The following is a 26,303-nucleotide window of genomic DNA, read 5'->3' as shown; positions in this document are numbered from 1 at the left end:
GCAAAAATGGCCTGCATGGCAGAGTTCCAAGGAGAAAACCACTGCTGAGCAAAAAGAACATCAAAGCTTGTCTCAATTTCTCCAGAACACATCTTGATGATCCCCAAGACTTTTGGGACAACATTCTGTGGACCGATGAGACAAAAGTGGAACTCTTTGGAAGGTGTGTGTCCAAGTATATCTGGTGTAGAAGGAACACTGCATTTCATAAAAAGAACATTATACCAACTGTAAAATATGGTGGTGGTAGTGTGATGGTCTGGGGCTGTTTTGCTGCTTCAGGACCTGGAAGACTTGCCGTGATAAAAGGAACTATGAATTCTGCTGTCTACCAAGAGATTCTGAAGGAGAATGTCCGACCATCTGTTCGTGTACTCAAGCTGAAAGCGAACTTGGGTTCTGCAGCAGGACAATGATCCTAAACACACCAGCAAGTCCACCACCGAATGGCTGAAGAAAAAACTAAATGAAGACTTTGGAGTGGCCTAGCCAAAGTCCTGACCTGAATCCTATTGAGATGTTGTGGTATGACCTTAAAAAGGCCGTTCATGCTCGAAAACCCTCTAATGTAACTGAATTAGGACAATTCTGCAAAGATGAGTGGGCCAAAAATTCCTCCAGGGACGCTGTAAAAAGCCTCATTGCACGTTATCGCAAAGCAGCTTGGTTGCAGTTGTTGCTGCTAAGGGTGGCCCAACCAGTTATTAGGTTTAGGGGGCAATCACTTTTTCACACAGGGCCATGATGGTTTGGATTTTTTTCACCTTTAATAATTAACACCTTCATTTACAAATTGCATTTTGTGTTTACTTGTGTTGTCCTTGACTATTGTTTAAATTGGTTTGATGTTCGAAACACTTAAGTGTGACAAACATGCAAAGGAACAGGAAATGAGGAAGGGGGCAAACACTTTTTCACACCACTGTATATATATAGAGGTTTACTCATCGACGCAGCGGCCGCGGGTTCGACTTTGACCTGTGGCCCTTTGCTGCATGTCATTCCCTCTCTCTCTCCCCTTCATGTCTTCAGCTGTCCTATATAAATAAAGGCCTAAAATGCCCCCCTCAAGTACATTCACTCAAGTACTGTTCTCAAGTACCTTAGCTACTTTATACTTCTACTCCACTACATTTTACAAGGAACTATTGTTCTTTTTGATGTCTCATGTAGCTAACCAGTGTCTAGTTAGCCAGGTAAGAAGAAACAACACGTAAAAAGACAACTTTGGAGTTTCCGGAAGGCTTGCATTTTTGTTGTTGTTGAAAAGGCTAGCTCCAGTCCCTGTGGCAAGCTTACACAAGTCTGTCTACTGAATTCACAGAATCAAAACTTATGTTAACCCTCTATCATCTCCTGGTAAGAGTTTTACGGGGATAAGTAACTGTAAAGTAGTCAAAATTGTAAGATCTTAATCTAATTCTTCCTGAAAAAAGAAGGAATTAAATTACTGGCCAACCCTAGCAGTTATAAAGCTAGCTGTTACAAAGCTAGCTGTTGGTGGTCCGTAAATACACCCAAACTGTGGACTGACTGCTTGCTAAACCACAACGCTGTGTTTTTATGCCTGTCTTGGCGGCAGCTGTGGCTGGAGGCATTGTGTTTACTAGTTGTCCATCCCGTTCTTGTGAACGTGATATCTCAGGACCGCCTGGAGGAAATTCGGTAACACTTTACATGAACGTATCTACATAAGAGTGACACATGAACCCTAACCCTAACTCTAACTTGTCATGACAAAAACCAAATGACACTGATTGAGAGAAGCGTTTATGACATGTTTATAATGTTTATGATACGTTCATGACAGTGTCATGTCAGTCTTATGTCTTATACCTTCAAATGAAGTGTAACCGGAAATTCTTTAAGTTTGGCAAAAACATCCACTTGGACTCAGCTGATTGATTTTGGTGGTCAAAGGTCACTGTGACCTCACATAACAAATATTTTGGCCATAACTCGAGAATAGGAGTAATTACGACAAACATTTCATACAAATGTCTAAAAGGATAAAATAATGGAATGATGACATTTTGTACTCAAAGGTCAACTTCACCGTGATGTCATGTTCTACAAAAACAATTTCCTGGCCATTACTAAACATAATTCAGGAACAGAAGGGGGCACAATTGGTCGGATACTGAATTGATGACACTCATCTTTAAACTGTGGTGACTGTACAGATCTTCTGTGCTGCCGGGTTGAACATGTGTGTCATCAACATTTTAGAATTAATTCAGCTTCTTTCAACAGCATCCATATTTGAATCATTGTGTACTGTCATGGCTACAACTTTGTGTTCTATCCTGTTCTTCTGGTCGTCCACCATGAGCTCATTAGTTTTGATGATACTGAGCTTCAGGTGATTGTTGTTGCACCATGTGACTCAGCTCTCTATCAGTCCTCTGTACAGTACGTGTTTCTTAGTCCATGATCCCACTTGGTGTCTTTTTTGACAAGAAAAAGTTGACTTGGATGCTTTTGCAGTCGACGTAATGACGCCGCCGTTGATTACGGGAAGGTTTTTATGTAGGTGGACCGTTCAATGCAGCAGGCTGTGAGAAAGTGAAAATGGAACTCGTGAGCAGAAAAAGTGTTGTTTGCCAGTACTTTCAGTCAGAAGAAGGCGATTCAAGTCGAGCTACATGTTCAATTTGCCATGCCGATTTGTCTCATGGTGGCGAGGACCCTAAACAATACACAACATCACCGCTGTTAGAACATTTGCGTATGGAACATCCAAAAGAATACGAGTTGTGCACGAAGGAATCTACAGACAGCAGCCAAAATGCAGCAACTTAAGGTACAGCAAAGGAAGGACAGAAAAGGACAAAAATACACTGCTGTGGATGTTGTTTACTTCATTACTGTGTACATGTACATGTGTTAACTCTGTTAATGGCCTGAGGATGGGAGTACGATTCGGTATTCGGTTTCGGATTCAGCAGAATCTTAACCAGTGAAATCTGGATACGGTGCATCCCTAGTATAGACCAAGGTTATTATAGTTTTGCATTTTTCATTAGTTTTTATTTTTATTTCGTTTTGACTTTTTGTTTTCAAATTCAGTTTAGTTTGAATTAGTTTTTAAAGCGGGTTTGCTAGTTTAGTTTAGTCTGTATTTTTTGAAAATGCTTAGTTTTAGTTTAGTTTTTATTAGTTTTAGTTTTAGTTTTTTTTTGTAATATGGGTTATTTGTCAGGGCATTTAAAAAGGTCAGAAAAAGTAATGTGTAATAATAACTCAACAAAAACATCATACAATTTTAGAAATATATATTCACAATGTATTGAACAATAACACCAGTACATAAAATGTAGCCTTCATATGGTCATAAATATGTAAACAGTCTACACAAGACGCCGCAGTAAGTGCAAAATGTGTAAGTGACACGTTCCAGAAAAAAAACTAAAGAGCCAACAGACTAAAGAAAACATACATCAACAGGTGTTTGAATTTTGGTTCGAGTAAAGTGACTTTTTGAAGTCAATCGACTCACACAGTTGTGTAGACATCCCAGTATCAATCCACATATTAACCCACGCTTCCTCCCGCTTTTGGTGTTCCTGCGTATTTACTAACCAGCAGCTATCGGGTCGCCAGTGAAAGCCCTCCTGTAGTGTTCTCTGTCCTGCTGTTGTCTCTGTCCTGCTGCCTGGCCCTGTATCCATACATCCATGCCCCTAACGTTACCGGGGTTAGCTTCTGTTTCGGGGAAAGGGGGCTTTGCTTTCTCCTTTACCTTGTTAAGGTAAGCTAGGTTAGCCTGCTAGTTTGTGTGCGCTTCTCAAATGTACTTTCAAATTAGTGGGATTTTTCCCTGTAATAAATTGACCACATATTTTACCACCTTCCACTGCGAGGCACTTGCTTTTATCTGACACAGTCATAATCAAATAGGACTGCGGCTTTCTTCCGACTTTCGGTACCGCCATGATGCCAGGCGAGGGCCACGGACATGTTGTGTTCAATTTGACATGGAATGTCGGAATTTCTGGGTTCCCAGTCGGAAACTATACATGTCTACGGGAAATGTCACAGTCGGAAAGATATAACGTTATTTGCTCTATGAAAGGCATCGACAAAAACGAAAACTGAGGACATTTATTCAGTAATTTTATTTTATTTTAGTTAGTTTTGCAAACAGACATTACAGTTTTAGTTTAGTTATCGTTTTTTTGTAATGCCTCATTTTTATTTTTATTTCAGTTAACGACAATGTTTTTTCCCACCTAGTTTTCGTTATTTCGTTCGTTTTCGTTAACGATTCTAACCTAGGTATAGACAGCATGTTTCTCCCTGGAAATTACTGGTTACTTCTTCCGATGAGTAATAAGTAAAGTAATTGATGAGTAATTGATTACATTGTTCAAGTTAAGTAGCTCAGCACTGGCAGTAGACAGGTGCTGTGTTTTAGAAACCTGCTATTTCACATATGTTCTGACCAGGTTCCCATTGCATCTCCCCTCCATGACTCATTTGTTTTCTTTCCTTGCTTGTCAGACTCTCCTCTTTAACCCATCAGACCCCCAATCTCCCTCCTCTCACCTTTCCTTCTCTCGCTCCTCCTGCTTCCTAATGTCCACAAACCCCTGCCCACCCCTCTCCCCGCTAGCAGTCAAGCTGTGACACACCATGAAGGAGGCTATATTGGGCTGATCACATCCAGAGATATTGTTTTCTTCTCACACAATAGAAACAGCGCCTATAATTACTTTGACTCACGCCCACCGGTCTGTGGGGCTGGAAATAGTTTCTGTATGAAGCTGCTGAGTTGCTCTCAGCGGATGGTGGGAGAGTGGGTGACCTTCCAGTGATACATTTACTCAAAGTTATTGAATAATGAAATGAAATAATGAATGACAAATGATCCTTTAAAGAGGCCAGTCCCTTCCAAATAAGATGTGAACGGAAAAGATGACATTTCTTAAAGCTTCTTTTTATAATCTGTTCTTCATGATTGTTTTTTTCCCATCTGGAAAATTCTCATGATGATTTAGTTTCTGAACAAAACTGGTTCAGAGACGTGTGTGTGTGTGTGTGTGTGTGTGTGTGTGTGTGTGTGTGTGTGTGTGTGTAATGTATCATAGTAACACAGTGTTCTTTGTCAAATGGCCAAGTGCTCTCCCCCGTACCTTTACCTCCGTTGGTGTTGTTGGAGGCGAGGTGAGCTGCAGTTCCTCTTGACCATCTGCCATGACTCTGGCCACCCTGAGACAATAACAGGCCGGTCGGCGAGGGAGGGCATGTGGGTGGAGGAAGGATACACAAATTTGCCTGATATAATTATAGCCTAACAACTCAAGCTGATGCACAATGAAAGCTGCAGCTATTGCTCTGGGGGATTTTTAATTTATCTCTCAGTTTCAAATTGAAGGGTTGTTATAAATAAGTCATCATTCAATTTAAAACTCACAGAAAAACCCAAACCAGCAGCAAGTGCTGTCTGTGTGGCCAAAGAGAAGAAGATATAGTTTATTCCTCCATGCCGTAGAGCTACGTTGTTGTTGAGTGACATGTTCTTTTATCACAATGAATGTGGGCACTTCAGATTAGGGAGGGGATGCAAGATGAAAAAACAAACCAGCGGCCCTGCGGCAAAAACCTGACACTGCACTTCGCTGGCCAATTATGTAACCGGTGAGCAGACAAAACACAGTGGAGTGTAACATTATGTTTCATGTGTAGTCACTCAATTTGGCCTTGTGCACCAGTTTAAAAACCCACCGTAATCAGTCTCACATACCGGTTAGTTATTAAAAGTACTTATTTTTTGTCAATACGGATAGATAATCACTCATAGGACCCGACAAACTAGCACAATGGGGAACACAATGGAGACACAAATGGGCCATTTAGGTGGCACTCCCACGCCGCATCACAACTCTGCACTAATCGCTACGACTGATTTGGTGTAAATGCAGCGTTACACCGTCAAATTAATGCAAAACTAGGGGGCGCTATCATGAAACCATGAAATACAAATTTCTCGCCTTTGTTTTCTCCTTTGTTTTGGTTTTTTTCAAAGGAGAACAAAGTAGAGGAAGTGAAGGAACAAAGGAGAAGTGATTTACAGAGCAGATATATATATATATATATATATATGCTGTAGCAGACAAAAGAAAATGCAGTTTTATTTCAAAACAAATGGACTGAGAGACACAGAAAGGGAAGTCAAAGTACTGAGCTTTTTTAAAATGTTGGTCTTTTCATTTGATTCGTTGAAAACAACTCAAACATAGAATAAAGCCAACCTTCTCCTTTGGTTTGTACTGTCATCTCCATCTTTCTTTCTTTACTTCTATATATTTACATTTAAGGTTTTAATCATGAATAACCTATGTTTTATATCTCTTGTAGTTGATTAAACAATTCTGAATATTTAAATATCAGTCTAACAGTTACAAGATACTCAGCAGTATTGCATTCAGAAATATTCTTACGTGTCAGTATATAAGGCGTGATTTTTCTTTTTATATAATGGATGAATTTGAAATGCCATCAGAATGCCTGCACAGCAGAGAAAATAGTGCAGCACAGCAGTGACGATTTTCGCTGCCCGCTGCTTGGCAAAGCAATGCCATCCCATCCCAGAATGCACCGTGGCTGCGTTATGTAAGAGGCTGTTCTGTTCTATCTTTAGCTCTACCTCACTGAGAAGTAACAGTGCTGGTTGCCTGAGAGTCAAAAGCGCAGAGATCTGATGAGGTGGGAATCATCGGTGAGGTGAGAACGGGCACAGTTTGCCATCAGGCTCTCACACTGCGACACGGGCAGGATGGCATGCCCATTTTTGGTTTTTGGAGGAAGTAGAGGTGTATATAGGTGGGCGTGCAAAGGAGGGGGATTTAAATATTTAATATATAGTACAACAGGAAAAGGATATATTAATAGTACTGTTTTTAAATCCTAAAATAGGACAGTTTATACATCTTCTGTCTTGCTGTATAAGACTGTGTTACAGCTTCACACACTTCCTGTTTTTTTTAACATAAAAAGACAGACTGCGTCCATATTTACATCCAGCCTTCCTTTTTAGTTCCTATCGGTCATGTGTAGCCATTGTGTCACTACTGTTCTTGATCCCTTATAGTCTCCAACTGTCCATTTTCTTCTTAATGGATGCCCAATCCTATTATAATTATTTCCTGGAAAACTCTGCAGAGACGGAGGGATTCATGTGGTAACCATGTGTCTGTGCTGTAGCATGCAGTCTAGAGATGAGCCATAGTTTCTGTATTTAACGCAGGATAACGGACATGTGATCAGGACAGCTGCCATTTAGGACACTCGGATCATTTCCTGAGTAGTTTTTCTGGGAATCTGGAGGTTTTATGAAACTGGGGGGAGTTCATGCTACAAGTAGAGGATTGCATTTTATTCATATTTTAACACTGATTCCAGTGTTTTGTAGACTTTTTTTTGTAAATAAATAAAAGATTCAGTATCCTTGAATCAGTTCTGTTGTACTCGAGTCCGATGTTATTCTATTGTCTCGGACAAGTCTTGGACTCGTTGGCAGTTGCACTCAGACTTGTCTCGGACTGTGCCATTGGTCTCGTCAAATATTCTAGCTGGTCTCGACCAAGTTCGGCACTATATGCTTCTTTTTATAAAGTAACTCCCTCCTTTAAAACAAAACCACTGATGAAGTGCACGTCATCAATGAGTTTGACAAGAATTTGTTTAATTCAAAATCTATTTAGAACGTACAGTGTTGTTACTCTGCACCTTTTTGATCATTACAAATAATAATACAAAATTAACATCTTGAAATAGAAGATATACTGTCTCTCACATAGCATAAATTATGAACAGGTAAGTGAGTGGTCATAAAGAAGATTCTTGAGTGTCTCTCATTTGGACTCGGTCTTGACTTAGACTCAAACCTCTTTTGACTCGGTCTTGACTCGGTCTCGACTAGTCCTGGGGTTGGACTCAATAAAGGTGTCCTTGACTATACAGCCCTGCCTTGAATATGTGGAGAAAGCTTAAACAGCATTTAGATCTTGGAAACGTACAGCTAAAGCTGCACTTATCAATAATTTCATACAATATTAACAATGGGTGAAATGTATATATGTAATGTAAAAGGGGTCACTTGTAGTGACAAACGTAGAGAGAATTATCACTTAACTCTGCAGCTCCCCTCTGCTCAGTGTTTAGGTTTTATGGCCCGCAACTTTACTGTTTTGATTCACTCTCCCCAGCTTTCATCATCCAGGTTTGCCGCCTGGTTTTTAACCAGCTCTGATAAACTCCACTGTACACTATTGTACCTGCCCAGCACAGACAAAGTTAGCAGCTAGCTGGTGCAGTGGAGTATTTAGCAACTTAAGTGGTGGAGACCAAAAACAGAGCTATAAGAGAGAGAATATTGGACTTACATTCATCAGGTAGTCTATAAAGTCTGTCATAACAACTTAAAAGGTGATACAATGCCCACAAAAAGGGCCCAAAAAAATCAGTTATTGCAGATTTAAAGTCTACAGTTAAAAACGTACACATGCTGGCATTTTCATTTCCAGTATTTTGTTGAATCAATTATTCAGTATCCAGAATTGTATTTGTGGCAGTGAGGAACAAGCTTTGCAACAGCATATAGATCTTTAATCTTTACGTCAAAAATGTTACCCACGATAGCTACTATTAATGTTGTAGAAACACTAACAACAATTCTGTAGCAACTGTAAAGGAATTGTTTTTACATTCATGTACCACAACTGTACTTTTCAATCCAATCACCCCTACAAATGTTCAAAATAAAATAATAACAGAGTTACAGTTAATGTAACCAGCCTCTGTAAGTATAAATCAGTTACATCACCACATTAATATCAAAAAGAGCTTTATAGTAATGTACTTTCTCATGCAATAAACGATACGTCGTCATAGTTTTTTCCCTCACGAGCACTTCTGTGTGTGCCCCAAGCATTTAATTCTTACGAGGACTGACGCAACTGAAGTACAGCCTTCGAGTGATTTTAAAAGATTTGTTCCTTACTCTGCTCTGACATTTTATTTTTGAATTGTCATCTGAAATATTAAAGAGTGCCAGTGACTCAGCAGCAGCAGCAGCAACCTTATTCCTGAATAAACCTTGATCATCTTTGAAGCTAGGCACGAAATGGCAGCACTTTCGAAATGCCACACATGCAGGTCCACACTCTTTTATACACGTGAAGAAACTGCATATCCTCCACATGTTAAAACTTATGTTACCCAGCTGCTGTTCAAAGATTTATTTTGACCAGATAGTTTTTTAATAATGGGGTGGTGATGGCACAGTGGATATGACACATGCCTTTGGTGTAGGAGACCTGGGTTCAATTCCACTGTGATACATCAACCAATGTGTGCCTGAGCAACCCCTAGTTGCTCCAGAGATGTGCGACCTCTGACATATATAGCAATTATAAGTCGCTTTGGATAAAAGCGTCAGCAAAATGTAATGTAGTGATATAAGATTGGAAGCAACATGGAATGTGTTGCCAACCGTTACATGGTCTCTGTATGTCACTCTGTACTTGTGTCACAATGTTTACATACCTTTTTCAGGTGTGAATGTCATGACTCAGTATTGTCCTGAACTCTGTTGCACCAGGCTTTTTGCACATTTCCTCTCCAGAGCAGGGCAAAAGATATGCAAGTTTCCTTTTTGTGGTTGGTAACAAAGCCAACAGTCTGAGCGAGGTCTGATAACGTTGGGGAATTATAACAGACAGACAGACAGACAGACAGACCTGCAGTCTGTGGCTCCAGTCACAACAGGCCACGCTGCCAGCCGGAGCTTGTCTGGGCTGGATGGAGGATTGAGACCCTCAGGGAATGGTTTGACTGGTTCCCCTGGGGGCCTCTTTACTTACAAACTCTCTTTCTTTTCTCCTCTTGTTCTGAAGAAAACTCTGCTAGAGACAATTCTAGAGACTCTTATGCTTGGCATTTTCTGTCTGGCATTAACATTAGAAACATGTAATTTAAAAAAAAAAATGGTCACAATTTGGAGAGCTTAAATGTAAAAGAACTTTTAGATTCTCTAAGTCATTCTTTGACATTTGAAGATGTGTATGATTTAGAGAGTCAATCAGTGGAAACCCCAGTGCTTTTTGCATGCATGAGAAAGGACTGGAACATTTAGGTTTAGGTGTTCAGCTAGCACCAGCCTGCCTGACTGGATCAATGTATTCAACTCTCAGAGTGCCACACTAACCTGCATGATTAACCATGGAGACTGGGTTACAGAGGCAGGGGTTGGCCTCAACTCTCTCTATTCTTCTATGTGGCACCACCAGACCATATTGTCCAAAAATAAAGAGAAGATCTTGTAATAAATACTAATATAATAAATATAACCAACTCAACCAATACAAACTAAGCTGAAAGTAAAAGCATAAAAAATCCAAGAATGACTATCAAAATAAAAATCTTTGGTCAGCTCCTCCAGCTTTGTTCCTGTTACTATGTTCGGACACGACCACAGTTAATTATTGTAGATGAGTTGCCAACAACACATTTGTATGAGATTTGATTCTGCTGTAGCACCTCACAAATTATCACCCTGGCTGTGAAGACGAAACATTTCTCAGATTTCTCTCTAATAATTCATTTGTAAAATCTGTGAAGTGGCCGGGGTCTTACAAACACTCTCAATCATATTAGGTTTAGCAAATTTTTATTGAAGGAGAAATGTCAAATGACATCATCACTGACCTTTGAGATCATGTCGGTAAATATTGACTATTAGGCATCACACTTTCCAAAGAAAGAGAGAACACAAAGGGGAATTCACAGATTACAATGAGGACGCTATTAAACTATTAAACGCTTTGACACTCAGAATTACAGTAAACATCAGTGAATTATCAGCTGAATCTGTAGCTCCACGCGGCCTTACAGAGCTTTATTTTGAGTTTTAGCTCATTATTTAGTATCTGTCCGGCCACAAACCTTTCTGCTCTGATTCACACTCACCGCTGGACTGGGGTAAAACATCAGCACTGGACTTTTTAGACCCAAACCAGCCCACCACAATCAGCCGGACACCACCCGTCCTTGCACTCCCCTTCAACACATGTACATACCAGCCCCTAATACTGCCACTTAGCCTAGTGGTAAGTAAGATAGTATGATAGTCTACTCACAGAGACAAAAAAGGCTGCCTGGCTCTTGTTGGCAAGATAGCTAAAGTTTGAGTGGAGCATGGGTGAAATTAAGATGTCTTGTAATGTTTTGGTGAACAAGCTGCATTTTGTACACAGTATGCAACTTGTGTTATAGTGCAATGTGGATAAATCAGAAAGCTATAGTATTATGTTTTCAAAGTGCCTTAGCTTGCTAACACATAGCTAACATTAGCTTACTAATAGCTAACTTGTCCTCACTGGTAGACTAAGGGACTGTTTGTTATTTATTTAAGGGGCCACCGGAGTAGTTTTGGGACCTTTAGCCAAAAAAGACATGACCCTCCCCTCGCCAGTAAAAAAAATTTCTATGACCCTCCAAAACAATTTGGAAAATAGGCATGACCCTCCCCCAGCAATTTATCGATACCTTTTGTACTGGTTTGCGCTTGGCAAATATACAGATTCCCATTGTTTTTTACAGCCATGACATACAAGACTAAACCTCTGCATTCTCATCTTATGCATCACACTCCTCTGTTATGTTGCGGTGGCCATTTCAGTAGATTTACTCACTAACATTGTTGTGGAAACACAATAAACATGGAAACTAAATGCACACTTCCTGCATTACTGCATTACTTCAAATACTAAGTTACTCCTCTACTAAACTAGTATTCACATGAAATACAACAATAAAATATTGAGACCACTCAGCAAGGCACTCTGGGTAACATTCAACACACAAACTGGTTGCTATGGACTCGTCACTAAGCTTCCCCCACTTCGCCGTTTAAACAAAGTGGAATAAACGTATAAAAGTTTTTTTTTTACTAAAGCAGTATATGAAATCAGATGTATTACCTCCCACCATTTAGTTGTTTTGTGTTATTTAAGATATTTATAAAATATCTGATCATGTCAGACGTAATTATTCCACTCATTTTTTAAACAATGAAATTACCTGTTTCAGCCACCAGGGGGGGCAGTGCTACCCCTGCCCCCCAGCAAACTCATGGGTCAGACCCATTTGGTAGCGAAGGAGGGCCGAGACTATGAGCTACATGGAAAAATATGCACCAAACAAGCCACTTTGAAATGTTGCTCTTTCATGAATACAAAAGTTGGGTGACACCCCCCCACCACCTCTGGACTGAAAAAATGTTGGATGACCCTCCCTCAGCAAAGAATAAAAAGACATGACCCTCCCCTATTTTCCTCCGGTGGTCCATTCCATAAATACCCGAACGGTCCCTAATAGATAATAAATAGTTTGCTAGAATAATCCTCTATGTTTTTAGCTAGCTACAGGCACTTTGTTGGCGTTTCAGAGATCACATTAGCTCTTAGTAAGGTTAGCTGTAACTTTATTAGCAAGCTAAGACACTTGCAAACAGGTTCCCACAGTCTTCCCATTCTTCCTGCTGATTCCTCATATCTGTATCCACTTTTGTCTTCCTTAAAGCTCAGTTTTTCGGGTCCCCAGCTTATAAAAACTTAAGTTATGGGTTCTTTATATGGTTGGTAGTGAATATCACTACACAACAGTTTTTAGGTATTTTTCTGTTGTTTGCTAGCAGACGGAATTGATTATAGGAGGCACCTTCACGCAATACAAGAAAAAGAAGTCAATGGAGAGCGGAGAGTTGTTTTCCCCGCTGGTGGGGGGTGGGACTTAAATGTGCTCTGTCTCTACTTTTGGATGGAGGTGGGCCATAGTAGGATGTGATTGGCCAGTGTTCAGATGAGAGACAAACCAGTGGGCCAATCATGTGATCTCTCTCCTCTCTGTGGGCCGGTCAGCCAAAGACCATGGATGTGAATGGCCAGTGTTCAGATGAGAGACAAACGCTCTGGGTTGTTTGAATTTCTTTCAACCAATCACAATCGTCTTGGGCGGCGGTAAGCTCTGGACGCAGCGACGGTGGCTCTGCAAAATAGGAATACAAGGAACTTGTTTTGGTCGAACATTTGCATAAACATCATTAGCTCTTACCAGTGTATCGCCGGATGTGCTTCGTCCACAGCAATCCCACCAATCGGTCCCAAAACGTCCCAGTTCGATAGTAAAGGCTGTAAACATATTATTTGTAAATCTTTACAATCATTCCCTGAAAGAACCAAGCAGGTCCGCCTCGTTGCACGAGTGCAGCTTGCTAGCTTGAAGTTTGTTGTTGTTTCCCAAAAGCGAAGGGATGTTGAGAACACACAGAGAGCGGAAGGTGAGGGGCAAAGCCTAACATTCGGAATGTATTTCCGTTGATCCAGACTAGAGACTAGCTGGTGAACATAGTGAAGCATTTAGCAGCTAAAGAGACAGATATTTCCCTCAGGAGTTGGTCGAGACCAAAAACAGAGCCAAGAGAGAGAGAGAATTGGACCACATTTATCAGGTGGACACAAACACAACTCCAAATGAATAATCATGTTGCCCTGTAACTGCTGGATGTGTAAATAGCAACTAGTCAGAATTTTGCACTGTCATGATGATTCGAAAAAGTGAATCGGATGAGGGAATTTGTGAAAAATGTGCTTTACAGTGCAAATATTTACCTTTTCCTGAACCTCTATTTTTGAGTTTGGTCAAGCAACGCACCTATAACTTCTCATAACATATCTCTGCTTCACTATGGGGTGCTGTTTGTAAAGCGGCTCATGCTGAAAATAACCGCAACATTTTGTCACATTTAGCTTCAAACAGTGTTTAAAAAACTGGTATGAATTTTTGAGGGTCACTTTTTTGCACATTTAAAACAATATTTGTCAACTTAGAGATATTTTAAAGTTAAATCCAAATATTAAATGTTACACCTAAATGTTAAATCTAAATATTAAATCTAATTGTTAAATCTAAATGTGACAAAATGTTGCTGTTATTTTCAACGTCAGCCACTTGACAAACGGCACCCCATACTTCACTGTTTCTCTCTAACACACTCTCTCTCTAATCTCTCTCTGTTCCAGACTTCAGTGACCAGCTGTTGGAGGTGGTTGGCCTGGAAGGGGCGATAGAGATGGGACAGATCTACACTGGACTGAAGAGTGCCGGACGCAGACTGGCTCAGTGTACCAACGTCACCATCAGGTCAGAACCTCCTGCCTCTCAGCTACATTTAATCCGTCCTCCTCATCTCGTGATCTCCATCCTTCCCGGTATGTGCCTCGTGTCATCAACCCTCCCCTCCCTTTATCCTCCTTTTGGTCAACCAACTGGAAGCTGTACTTTCTGCACAAAATACATCCATCTCACACGTACAGTATGATCAAAAATGCATTCCCTTTGACTGTTTGTGCATTTGAAGGCTAAAATCCCTGCAGCATCCAAAGAATAATGCACCTAATGAACTATATATTTCACATATGCGTGAACCGTTGGAGCCAAGGACTGAGTTGCAGTCACAGTTACAGGATTAGAAATGATCTGTCTGCAGTGTCGAGTTTGGATTTGGTTCTAGGATGCTAATGACTCTCTTATCCGTCCTCTCTCTTGTGTTTTAGTAAAAAGCAATCAGGTCGACTGTGCCTCATCTTTAGATAATGTTGTCTGTACTTTGGAATGATGAACGATTTGAATGCATGCGTTCAAATTATTTTTAAACTGAAAGCTCCCTTTTTATTTACTATACGTATAACTTTAATTACAAATGAAAGCTGACCTAAATAAATATGATAAGGAAATGGAATGGATCAGATTCAATAAGAGTATTCGATACTGGTTTCAGATTCAATGAAATTCTATCAAACAAATCCAAATGCACAACTGTGGTTTCTTTTTAGATCTGACCCATGTTTTCCTTCAAAGAAAGTGCATTTGTTTCAGACTCAGCCCAGTTTACATCGACAGTGAGCCAGTTATTTCACCAAAGAAGTGACATTTACAAGTCATTCTCCAACTTGTTCTGCAAACTGCCCCCAATATTTTCCTAGACCCGAATTAAAAGAGCATTCATCACAGTCATTCTCCCATACTGTGTTTCTCTAGCCGGAGAGGCATGCATGAAAGTCTTAAACCAACTTTGAGTGTGTGCGTATGCGTGTGTGTGTGTGTGTGTGTGTTCATATACAGTGGGTCTGGGAGTTTATAGACTGGGGTCCTGTCTGGGAATGGGTCTCATGGGAACAAAGGGTGTAGTGTTTGACCCTGTCCTGGGGCAGTGTGAACAGGCCTCTCGTGCCTCAGAGGTGTGTGTGATCTGACCTTCACAACCTCAAACCCCCACCCTGTCCTCTCTCTCTCTCTCTCTCTCTCTCTCTCTCTCTCTCTCTCTCTCTCACTGCCTCCCCCCCACCTCTCTTGCTCATCCTTCTGCTCTCTCTTCACAGGACGTCCCGGCGGCTGCCCATGCAGATCGATGGCGAGCCCTGGATGCAGCCCCCCTGCACGGTGAGAGTTACAGAAAATCAGAATCACTGAAAAATTGTTTAAAGATGGGGATTTTCAGCATGTTATTACATTCGTAAAGTCAAAAGATAGTCAAGTCAAGTGTCAAGTCACGTGTTACTCAGCTTTTATTCTGTATGGGTTAATTTTCTTGCTCTTCCTCCTCTGCACCCCCCTAGCCTCGACCTCAAACAACAACATGCCATCAAATACCACAGTCCAACTATTTTTCTTCATAAAAAAAAGAGGGAAATCAATTACTATCTGTTCATCCTCATGGCATTTCAACCTCTTTTTATGTTGTTATGTTTATGTCATAGTGGACTTTGATGAAGGCGGAAGATAGAAAGCTTTTTGTTGTGTTATGGAGGTTATTTGCAAGACTGCAGTGACTGATTTTATAACAGTCTGTTGTGAAGAGCAAGGAAGTGATGACTGTCAACCTTGTGAATTTGTAGATATTGAGAACCGCTTCCTGTATAAACATTGTACCATTGTCATGTTTTTCTCTATCTGAATCTTACAGATCAGGATCACACACATGAACCAGGTCCCCATTTTACTGGGCCCGCCTCAGAAGACGCCGTTCTTTTTCTTCAAGAAACGCAACCGGAGCCGCGACTAGGATACGTGCATGCACGCACAAAAACACACAGAGTCCATATACGCAAACACACACGCACACACACGCACGCCACCCACTGTATAGGCAGCTCCATCAGACGACTGGTACACTGTTCCCTGGTTGGAGAATGAAAGTGGGACGTTCATCAACCTGATCAGTGTGGAACATTCCTGAAGTCAGGATGCCTACAGACAATTCATTCCCAGAGGAACGTGCAGTGATGGCACCTGAAAAGAAATGACTCTCAGTATACAGTACCGACCTTTTCCTGTGTAACCATCATCCTCTAGTTATTTTCCCCAAAACTCCGTCCCAGCCATGGATTTTGTTTCTCAGCCCAAAAAAACTCCAGTACTGCACTGCCCGCTAAACACAACTCTGGCGGCTGGGATTCCACCACAGCCCTCAAATGAAGTACAGAAAGTGATAGTGAGGGAACATAGGGGTTAAAGAAAGCAGGTTGTATGATGAGAGCTCCGACACACTACAGGGAGAAAGAGAAGGAGTGAGAGCGGTGTGGCAGTAACCGTGGTTGTTTACAAGGCGGGTGAGTAGTAAATAGACAAACATCCACCTCTTCGTTAAAACACCTGTATGAATAATGAAACAGCGGTTGCTTGTAAGAGCTCTCGCTCCGGGGCCTCCCCACAGACTGACAGCACGGAACAGCCGAGCAGAGAAAAGAGGAAAAGCCTCATCCATTATTGACTTATTTTGTTTGTGGGTTGATGGCAGTGGCCTGGAATGGGTTGAAACACACAGGGATTTTGGCCCCTCAGCATCACTGGCCTACAAAAACAGATCCTCTAAACCATATTTACAGACTGTGTGGATGATCTGGCGATAGACTTCAGGCAGAGGAAGTTCCTGTCCATTTGTTCTCTAGTTATCGCTATAGAAATCAAGTCGCGATTGAAAGTAGAGATTGGAGACATTGTAGTTGCGTTCTTAAAAAAACTCATTGGTCCTCTGTGGTTGTTGAACTTTAAGGCTACATCTACGCTACTACGTTTTCATTTTTAAGCTGCGTTTTGAGACAAAAAGCGATCTCCATCCACACAAGAGTTTTAGCTCCAGTTGCAGAACTAATCTCCGTCCATATTAACACGTCTGACAACACATATCACATGACCATTCACACACACTGGGCATGCACATGCCAGTGTACAAAGAACAACGGCAAAAAACACAGTAAGAGCAGGGATTTATTAGCTTGGAGCGACGATTACTGAAAGGTATGTACGCCTACCTAACTGAGAAGACGTGCATCATCATTTCCAAAGGTCTCTGTTTCTGACAATGGATGTATAAAAAACCATGGATACAGCGTTCGAAATTGCCCCGATGGTCGACACTCCTTCCACACTATGGGGCCCATGGAGCTGGCACACTAGGGACCTTCCGGCGTAGCGCTCCGCTAACTCGAATGGGGATTAAAAGATTAAATCGTGCTGCTCTTCTAGACTTTCTAAATGTTATGGTGAAACAAGTCATTTCGCGGGGGTTGTGACGCTCGATAAAATATATCCACTGATTTACAGTCTCTTTCGCCGTGTAAGTCTATGGAAAAAAAGTATTTTTGGGCCCATCACGTGATGGACACGGAAGTTGTAATTCACCTCTTTTGGCCACTATGTGAAATTGGCTTCAAAGTCCAGCGCACTTCCTGGGGGCCTGGTCCAGACTACAAAGCAATCCAACTCAAACCAAAACGGGGGCAGCACTTTTTCCAAATGTCTCCGTTTTAGGGTCTCGGAAACGCCGGAGTAGTGTGGATGCAAGGCGTAAACGTAGCAAAAGATATTTGTTTTTTAAACCAAAACATAGTAGTGTAGATGTAGTCTAACGCTACCATCCAAATTGTATCAGCAGCCGCTCCTGTGCACCTTATGCCATACAGCATAGGACACTTCTAGTGGGTCAAGAATTGAAATAAATCCCCACAGGGTATAACAGCGGGGCCCCCGAGGGTTTTTATTTACCAGAGCATTGGCAGGGGCACTAAATTTATCCTTCTATTTCAGGGAGGGTCTAGCTCTCCTACAGTGAAACTGTACGCCTAATTACCGTGTCAAACATCAACTCACAATGTCAAGTGTCCTGTCGGAGTGCAAATCCCAGAGTCTGCCCCTACTGCTTTAAAGGTCCAGTGTGTAACATGTTTAGTTGTTCATTATCAAAATCTGTGTTGCCCGTTCACAAACTTGTCCTTTTTCATGAATATTTACCACCACCATCAATTCCAAGTATTCCTTTTGGCTTGACATTTTACATTTTCATTTGCATGAACTGGGGTAGACGCTCCATATTCATGCTCCATCTTGAAATACGTTAGCCGGTAAGGGACATGCAGGACATACTGCTCCGCCTTTCGTGTTTTCTCTGTCACATGATAAACTCACAGGTGCTGCTAATGCTGCTAATGGGTATCGTAGCCTCTCGGCCCCGGCAAGTTTGAAGAAGGAAACATGGAGGACCACACATATTCAAAATCCAAATTTCAGGAATTTCAGTCTTCTTCTTCACCCAGAAAAAGAAAAAGGAAATTGAAAAGAGCAAGAGACCGGCTTTTTGAAACGTGAACGCTACCGTAGCTGTAATACGTACTTTGAACTGCGATGATTGCGATATATGATCTCAATGCTAGATGGGAAAAATTCCCAAACATTGGAGCTTTAATGCATTCATGATTTGTTTACCAAATAAGGATGTAATGGTACTGTGGAGGAATTGTGATTGACGGAAGATGGATTTATCATTCAGAAACCAGAGAGCTTAGTTCAGTGTTTATGAAGAATGTATCCATATTAATGTTCCCACAATATGGCAAAGTATACTATACAGTGTGTGCAGAAAGAGTATATGTATATTTCTGGAACGTAGGAGTAGCTCACATATACTGTACACACGAATGTGTTTTTAATATATCATTGTTATTAATGTGGAAATCTTAGCTTAGAGGAGTTCAGATCAGTATTCTTTACCGTAGTGAGCTGCTGCAGTCACTCTCTGAGTGAGTTTCCCACTTTGTCTAATTCCCATTATTTTAGATAAGGGTTTAGTGTTGTATCCTCTTCTCAGCTTGGCTTCGTCCTTTCTTGTAGAAGAGGGAACGGGAACAACAAATGCATCAAAATTACAGAATGTGTGACAAAATAATCTCATGGTTCATATTGAGCTTTAAACATGGCCTTCATCAGCGAATGGAGCCAGCTCAAGTCCTTGTCTATCAACTAAAAGAAAAGCTAGACCAATAATACAAGTTTATTGCAGATATATCGGCGTACATGTCGGCCGACAAGAAACAAGAAATAACAGTTAAATGTTCTGATACTGTATGATTGGTGTATTTTAACAAAAATAATCATCAGCCATAGCGTCTCTATGAGGCTGCACCAAAGCTTAGCAGTGCGTTGAGCTAAATGCTAATAAGATAAGATAAGATAGACTTTATTAATCCCACACTGGGGAAATTCCTGTGCTTATCTTTGCATGCTAACATGCTCACAATTACTGTATAATGTTAACATGTTGATGTTAAGTTCACCATGTTTTCCATCTTACTTACTTATGTTTGCTAATCAGCACTAAGCACAGCTGAGGCTGATGGGAATGTCAGTAGATTTGCAGGTATTTGTATCAAAGTATTGGACAAATTCAGCTTTTGACCTGAAAACTTAAAACCACAGATCTGAACCTCATGGTGGAGGAAAAGTCAGAGGATCAACAAAGTCATTAGGATTTATCCTCTGGGGACCATGAATGTCCACGCAAAGTTTCATGGGAATGCATCCAGTAGTTGTTGAGTTATTTCAGTCTGGACCAAAGTGGTGGATCAACCGACCGACAAACCAAAATTGCCATCCCTAGAGCCATGCACACCGAAAAAATGAAAAAGTTTATTTTTTTAACTGTAAAATGTCCCACTCAGAACATATCTTAGCCATAATTCTTTCAAAAAAACACATAGCAGATTCTTATCAAAAATGTTTATTTAAAAAAAAAAAGAATATCAACCGAACTGATATATTGTCACATTTTTGTAACTCTCAAACATCGATATCGGCCTCAGAAAAAGGACGTAGGTACAGGTAATGGACCTTGAAGTGAGAATATTTTGTCACACATACTTTCCCCAAGTTGAAGAATGAACTTCCATGCTCAAGAACATTACAGACAAGATTATCAAAGAGAATGTAAATATGTGAATGTTAAAACTCAAACGATCTTTATGTGAGTTAGACGCTTGTGGGAAACTGTCTTGCGCCCTGTTGAAATGTGTGTGTTAACAGTGCGGGGCGGAGGGAGACTGCTGAGAGGTTCTGACGGTACAAACTGAGCTCCACTGTAGTAGGGTCAGGCTCTCATGCCTTTATACCCGCTTTCCCTTTAAAATACACTGAGTCATTACTCTTGCACCCAGGCCCCATGAAAACAGACAGGTTAGCCGTATGTCACTGTCATCCATCTCAATGGTTCATGTTTGAATATACACCTATTGAACTGGCAGTAATGCTAAGGCACTGTGGGGATGTCACAAGATGAGAAATACAGCACATTATAATCATTTTCTCCTTGATTTGTAGTTTTTCCCAATGGAGCCTGGGCGCCAAGAGAACTCAGTGGGAAAAGAGTGCATGTTTACAGTAACTTTACATTTATTGAGAGAATTGTTTTAGATGGCTATATTACCAAGTGTATATATTTGTTTATAATATTTTATCTGAAGTTAACTTACATCACCGCATGCCTGCTGAAACAAAAGGAGAGTGAACAAAAAGGAGAGTGTGGATCAGACTATTCAAAACTCATTTCTTTGGTTAAAAAATTCCATTTATCGGATATATATATATATATATATATATATATATATATATATATATATATATTTATTCATTGTGGTTTCCTTTTCTTTCTTTTTTGGCAGCATGTTTATAATCATGTGCAAAGAAAGGCAGGGAAGTAGCTGTCTTGTTACATTAAAAAGAAAAAAAGTAGAATCCCCAGATGAAGTTTCTACCAATACAACATCCAATTGTGATTTATTGTGGAATCAAAGGGCAGCAACACAAACGCCCACGCAGGGCCTTTCTGTCTGAGTGAATATCCAATATGTGTCACAACTCATGTCTATTTCTGTCCTTTGAAGTAATCAATTGCCTTAACAAATAAATGGGTCTGTTATGTGCTCACAGCTTTGCACAGAGAAATCAAATCACAGAGGATGATCATTTGTAGCATAATATTGCCCTAAAAGTTACTAGAGAGGAATTGCTTTAACCCCTGACCCACACGATTTAGACAATTGAAGCCGACAATATTTGGCAACCCAGCATAGTAATTTCTGTGGCATCCTAACCTTCAGTTAGCGGCAGAGGATGGTAACCATCAAGGTAATGGACTAATGTAATTTGCTGCCACTGAGCTGACCTTTGTTAGCAAACAAAGGAGGAGATATCTGTGTCTGTCTTCATCTGCATGCTGAGTTTCCTGAAGCAAATTGTCTTTAAAGATAAAGCATCAAAGTCCATGAAAAGAGACCAAAACCAACAATGTGCTATCTGTCTCTAAAGACTTTTTCGACTGTGGCTACGACCCTGTCTGTGGCACTCATAGACCATTTGTTCTCATTGAATACTTCATTAAAAACAGGACACATATTTAGTTTTCAAAGGCTCTGTAATTTCCTAAAACAGCTGGGCGTTGTGGTTTTTAGCTAACTGTACTTAAAGTGCTCATATTATGCTCGTTTTCAGGTTCATAATTGTATTTAGAGATTATATTAGAATAGGTTTACGTGGTTTAATTTTCAAAAAACACCATATTTTTGTTGTACTGCACATTGCTGCAGCTCCTCTTTTCACCCTGTGTGTTGAGCTCTCTGTTTCAGCTACAGAGTGAGACATCTAACTTCTGTTCCATCTTTGTTGGGAGTCGCACATGCGCAGTACCTAGGTAAGGACTACTAGCCAGTCAGAAGCAGAGTATGAGGGCGTGCCCTGACAGTAGCTAGGTAAGGACTACTAGCCAGTCAGAAGCAGAGTATGAGGGCGTGCCCTGACAGTAGCTAGATAAGGACTACTAGCCAGTCAGAAGCAGAGTATGAGGGCGTGCCCTGACAGTACCTAGGTAAGGACTACTAGCCAGTCAGAAGCAGAGTATGAGGGCGTGCTAGCAGCTAGGCGAGCATTATAATGTGTGTTACAAAGTGACCACGTTTGTCTCTGAAGTAAAGGCTGGACTACAATAGAGCTGTTTGGAGCAGTTTGTGAACAGTGTTTTCTGTTGGAGATGGTAAGTCCCTTTGGGGGGGGGGGGACTTTGAGCTTTTTCACTTTGGAAGCCTATTACATGCACAAAAAAGATATATAACACAATAAAGGGAAGGGAAAATGCCAAAAAGCATAATGTGAGCACTTTAAATAGGAGTAATTGGTAAATGTGTTGGGGACTACTTTCAGCAGTGGATTAATACACATTTTATGGTCTATTTAGTTTATCTGGCTGCAGATAGGTGTATGTGGGATTGACTCCAAAACGACAGTGCCCATGTTCGTTGTAATGAAGGAACATGTCACACAGTGCAAGCGTATGGATCACTGATGGGATTTTAATAACTAGGACAGGAAGTATTATGAATTTAACCGCATGAGGCTTTGACTACTTTGGCTTTGATGTAATACTGGATTAGTAATATAAATGAATTGTTGGTTTTGGTCTTTTCGTGGGATTTACCATCCTTATCCTTATATGCTACTTTTTAGATATTTGATAACTTAGTGATTCTCAAAGCATTCAAAAGGAACATGTAGTTAACCAGGTTCAATAAAAGCAAAAGAAAAACCCACACCTGGACACTCAAATATATAATGCGGGTTTATTTTTTCTTCAGTTTGAGATGTCTTTGTGTTCTGAGAATGATGTTTCTGAGCAAAGCGACAACAAGCTTGGCACAATCAGCCACAGGCTGTTCGTCTAGTTACCCGACAGGTTTCCAGTTGTAAAAACACACAACATGCAAAACACTTTTGTCTTCTCTAGTCTACTCACGCTACTGTTGGCATCTCTCTCTCTGCCCTTGGACTAAAACCTGCCTCTCAGCCATGGTTTTCTCTCTGTCAACATTTTCCTTGTGTTGTCTTCCCGTCGAACATGCAACTTTTGGATTTCCTGGGTCGAAATTTATAATTAAAACTTTTGTCGACACTTGTCTCTTTTTCCGACATTTTTGTCACTTTTTTTCTACGTTTATGTCGCTTATTTTCTATGCTTTTTGACATTTTGGTTGTTTTTTTCTGACGTTTTTGAAGCTTTTTTCGACATTTTTTTCAACATTCTTTTACCATTTTATTTTTCAAATGCTATAAAATGTAATAAATCACTCAAATTTAATGAAAGTACTGAACTGATCACTTATTTTACTTGTGCATAGTGCTGTATGGAACCATCCACGTTATTTTTCTTTGACAATTTGGTTGAAAGAAACCCAAAAATTCTCATATAGAATATAATAATAATAATAGTAATAATAATAATAATAATAATAATAATAATAATAATAATGGGTCAAATGTGACCTGAAGACCACAGGAAGGTTAAAGGAAAAGTTTAAAATTCTGGCAGAACATGTTTATTAATTTTCTTGTCGAGCGTTAGTTGAGACGATCCTTACCGCTGTTCTGTTGTGCGTCAGGAGGCAATTAGCTTAGCTTAGCATAAAGACTGAAAGCAAGGGGAAACAAAGGTTGTCTCACGTCAGCCAAAGTCATTCCACGTGGGTAAAACCCAAAATTCTATGGATATAATGTCATAATTCACAGTATTTTACCCCTCACATGACAATCTCTGCAGTCATACAACCATCTTGAGTTGCAAGTCGTAAACATGGGATTCTTTCCTGTCTCTACCATTCAGCCCATATGATGAACTCAAATGTAACTAGTCCTTTATGGCCTAGTCCACACGTACATGGGTATTTTTGAAAACAGGGTTTCTCCCTCCTTCGTTCCAAAAGAAATCCCATCACCATTGTTTTAAAAAATCTGTCCAAATGAAAATGCAAAAACACAATTGAGTGCTGTCAAGGGCATGCCAAACCTACAGGAGGGGGGGGACGATATAACCCTAAAGCCATGTTGGCCAATCAAAAGCCTGTAAAAAAAGCTATTACAGGAAGGCATTTTGGCTGCAATGGCGCATCGATCGCTCTGTAGCATTCTGACGCCTCTGTTCCTCAGTATGTCAGAAGAGTAACTGTACACTTATGCGTAAACGTGTTAAAAGCCAGTTGCAGTCCGACATTGCATGAAATGTCACCTCGTTTGTGACGCATCACAAAGGAGATAGTGGCCAACACTCGACTCGACGTTACAAGCCCAAAAGTTTTCGCTGTCTACATGCCAACACTGAAAACGTTTCTGAAAATCTTTACCCTGGCAGGAGTTTTCCAAAAGAAAAACAAATTTTAAGTGACCTAAAACAGTTTGTGTGTGGATGAAAGGCCAAAAAATACCCATGTGCACATGGACTAGACCTAAGTGTGTTATTGTATAATATTTATTACCGCCGCACAACTCTGTTCTTAATTAGCAGCACTTTAATTAATCAACAGCAGATGGAAACATGTCTGTGATCCTCACAGACATGCTTCCATCTGCTCCCCCCCTCTGCTTGGTCAGCCCCCTCTCTCCGTCTCTCTGGATCACACTAGTCAAGAGACTAGTGTGATCCAGATCTCGTCCTGGGACAGATTAGGTGTATTGAGTGACATCAGAAGCGCAGAGCCCCTGCAGCGTTTTGTTGCTCTACATGTACATTAAAATCACTAAATCATAGAAATAGAGTGTACAGAGCGGATCACAGATCAGATACTACACATCACTAAAGCAACATCATCACACAGCTTCAGGGGATTATTACAGAGTAGGAAAAAAAAGACGGTTTGTAACCAAGAAGACAGTTAATCAATTTACCAAACTCTACGTCTGTGATATGATCCTTCTGTTCCCCCTCGGGGGCGGTATGACTGGGGGCTCTCAGCCCACAGAGGGTCAAGGGCAGACCGTCCGCCATGTTGTCCAGGACCTGATTGGATGAAAGAGGTTGAAAATCAATATGTCCAGCCTCTGCAGTCTGCCCTGTGTATGTCACCCTCGCTGTTTGTTGGCATTTCCATGGACGAAACATTTTACCAGATAAACAGAGAAGGCTGAATATGCATTTTGTCTATTTTCTTTCTTAAAGCTACATTGTATAAAAATTTCTCCCATCTAGCGGTGAAATTGTACATGACAACCAACTGAATATTACTTTCTAGCCCCTCCCATTCCGAGCGCGTTTTAACTCCTACGGTGGCCGTAGGCCAAGATTAACATGGCTTCCAGTACGACTTCGTCCGTTCTGTATATTGTACGAGATTAATAGTGTAAGGCAATGTTTACAGCGTAGGCTACATATTTTTCTCCGTGAGCAGAGTCAGAGATCAGTTGATACGACGGAGGTGCGAGGGAAAACTAACGGAAGGTAAAGAAAATCCAAAAGACAGAGCCGGTGGCAGTGGATCGGTGACACCTCCTAAGCAAAGAAAAACTAAAGAGACACTCTCCAAAGATGACGAGGAGGTATGGCCCTCTTTGGCTAATGTATTTTAAAGATGGAGGCCCGCATGGCTGCCGCCATTCGAGCCAGTCGCTGGTATGTATTCTGAATGATTCTGAATGGCAGATTCTACGCTTACGAGAATACTTTAATTAATTGGTGGAAGTAATTACACATAAATGAGCACATATTTGTGAAAAACCTATGTTTTTTTGTTAAGAATCAATTCAAAAAATGACACAATGGAGCTTTTATTCACATAAACTAATGCCACTCTTGGATTTCTACTTAAGCTAGTTGGATTTGAAATGACCGTTGAACTCCACACATTACTTACTTTATGTGTAAGTAAATAATTACTTTTCTTGTACTTTTGAAAACACAAAGATATCAAAAAATTCCCCAAATAAACTGTGAATCTACATGTCAGTGGTAACAGAATATGAAGAACCTGTTACTGTGAATAACCATAAAAAAAAATGTTTTTACATAAGAAGAAAAATTTTAAAATACATTCGTAAATGTATCAACATTTCACAAATGTTTATCTTTTATTCAATAGATTAAACTGTTAAATTCA

At 40.5% G+C, this 26,303-nt stretch overlaps 1 protein-coding gene across 4 annotated transcripts in view; it reads left to right on the top strand.

Annotated features, from left to right (window-relative positions):
• dgkg (diacylglycerol kinase, gamma) overlaps positions 1–19,370 on the top strand; it is a 136,824-nt gene extending 117,454 nt beyond the window's left edge. For all 4 annotated transcript variants that reach the window (XM_078262570.1, XM_078262569.1, XM_078262568.1 and 1 more), the window contains 3 exons: positions 14,085–14,205; positions 15,444–15,504; positions 16,028–19,370. In XM_078262570.1, coding sequence (XP_078118696.1) covers positions 14,085–14,205; positions 15,444–15,504; positions 16,028–16,126 — 281 coding nt within the window. In that variant the 3' untranslated portion in view covers positions 16,127–19,370. The remainder of the gene's footprint in view (positions 1–14,084; positions 14,206–15,443; positions 15,505–16,027) is intronic.
• The last annotated feature ends 6,933 nt before the right edge of the window (positions 19,371–26,303 follow it).

Source organism: Sander vitreus, chromosome 11, assembly GCF_031162955.1.
Source record: "Sander vitreus isolate 19-12246 chromosome 11, sanVit1, whole genome shotgun sequence".
Lineage (NCBI taxonomy): Eukaryota > Metazoa > Chordata > Actinopteri > Perciformes > Percidae > Sander > Sander vitreus.
This window is presented reverse-complemented; position numbering and strand designations above follow the sequence as displayed.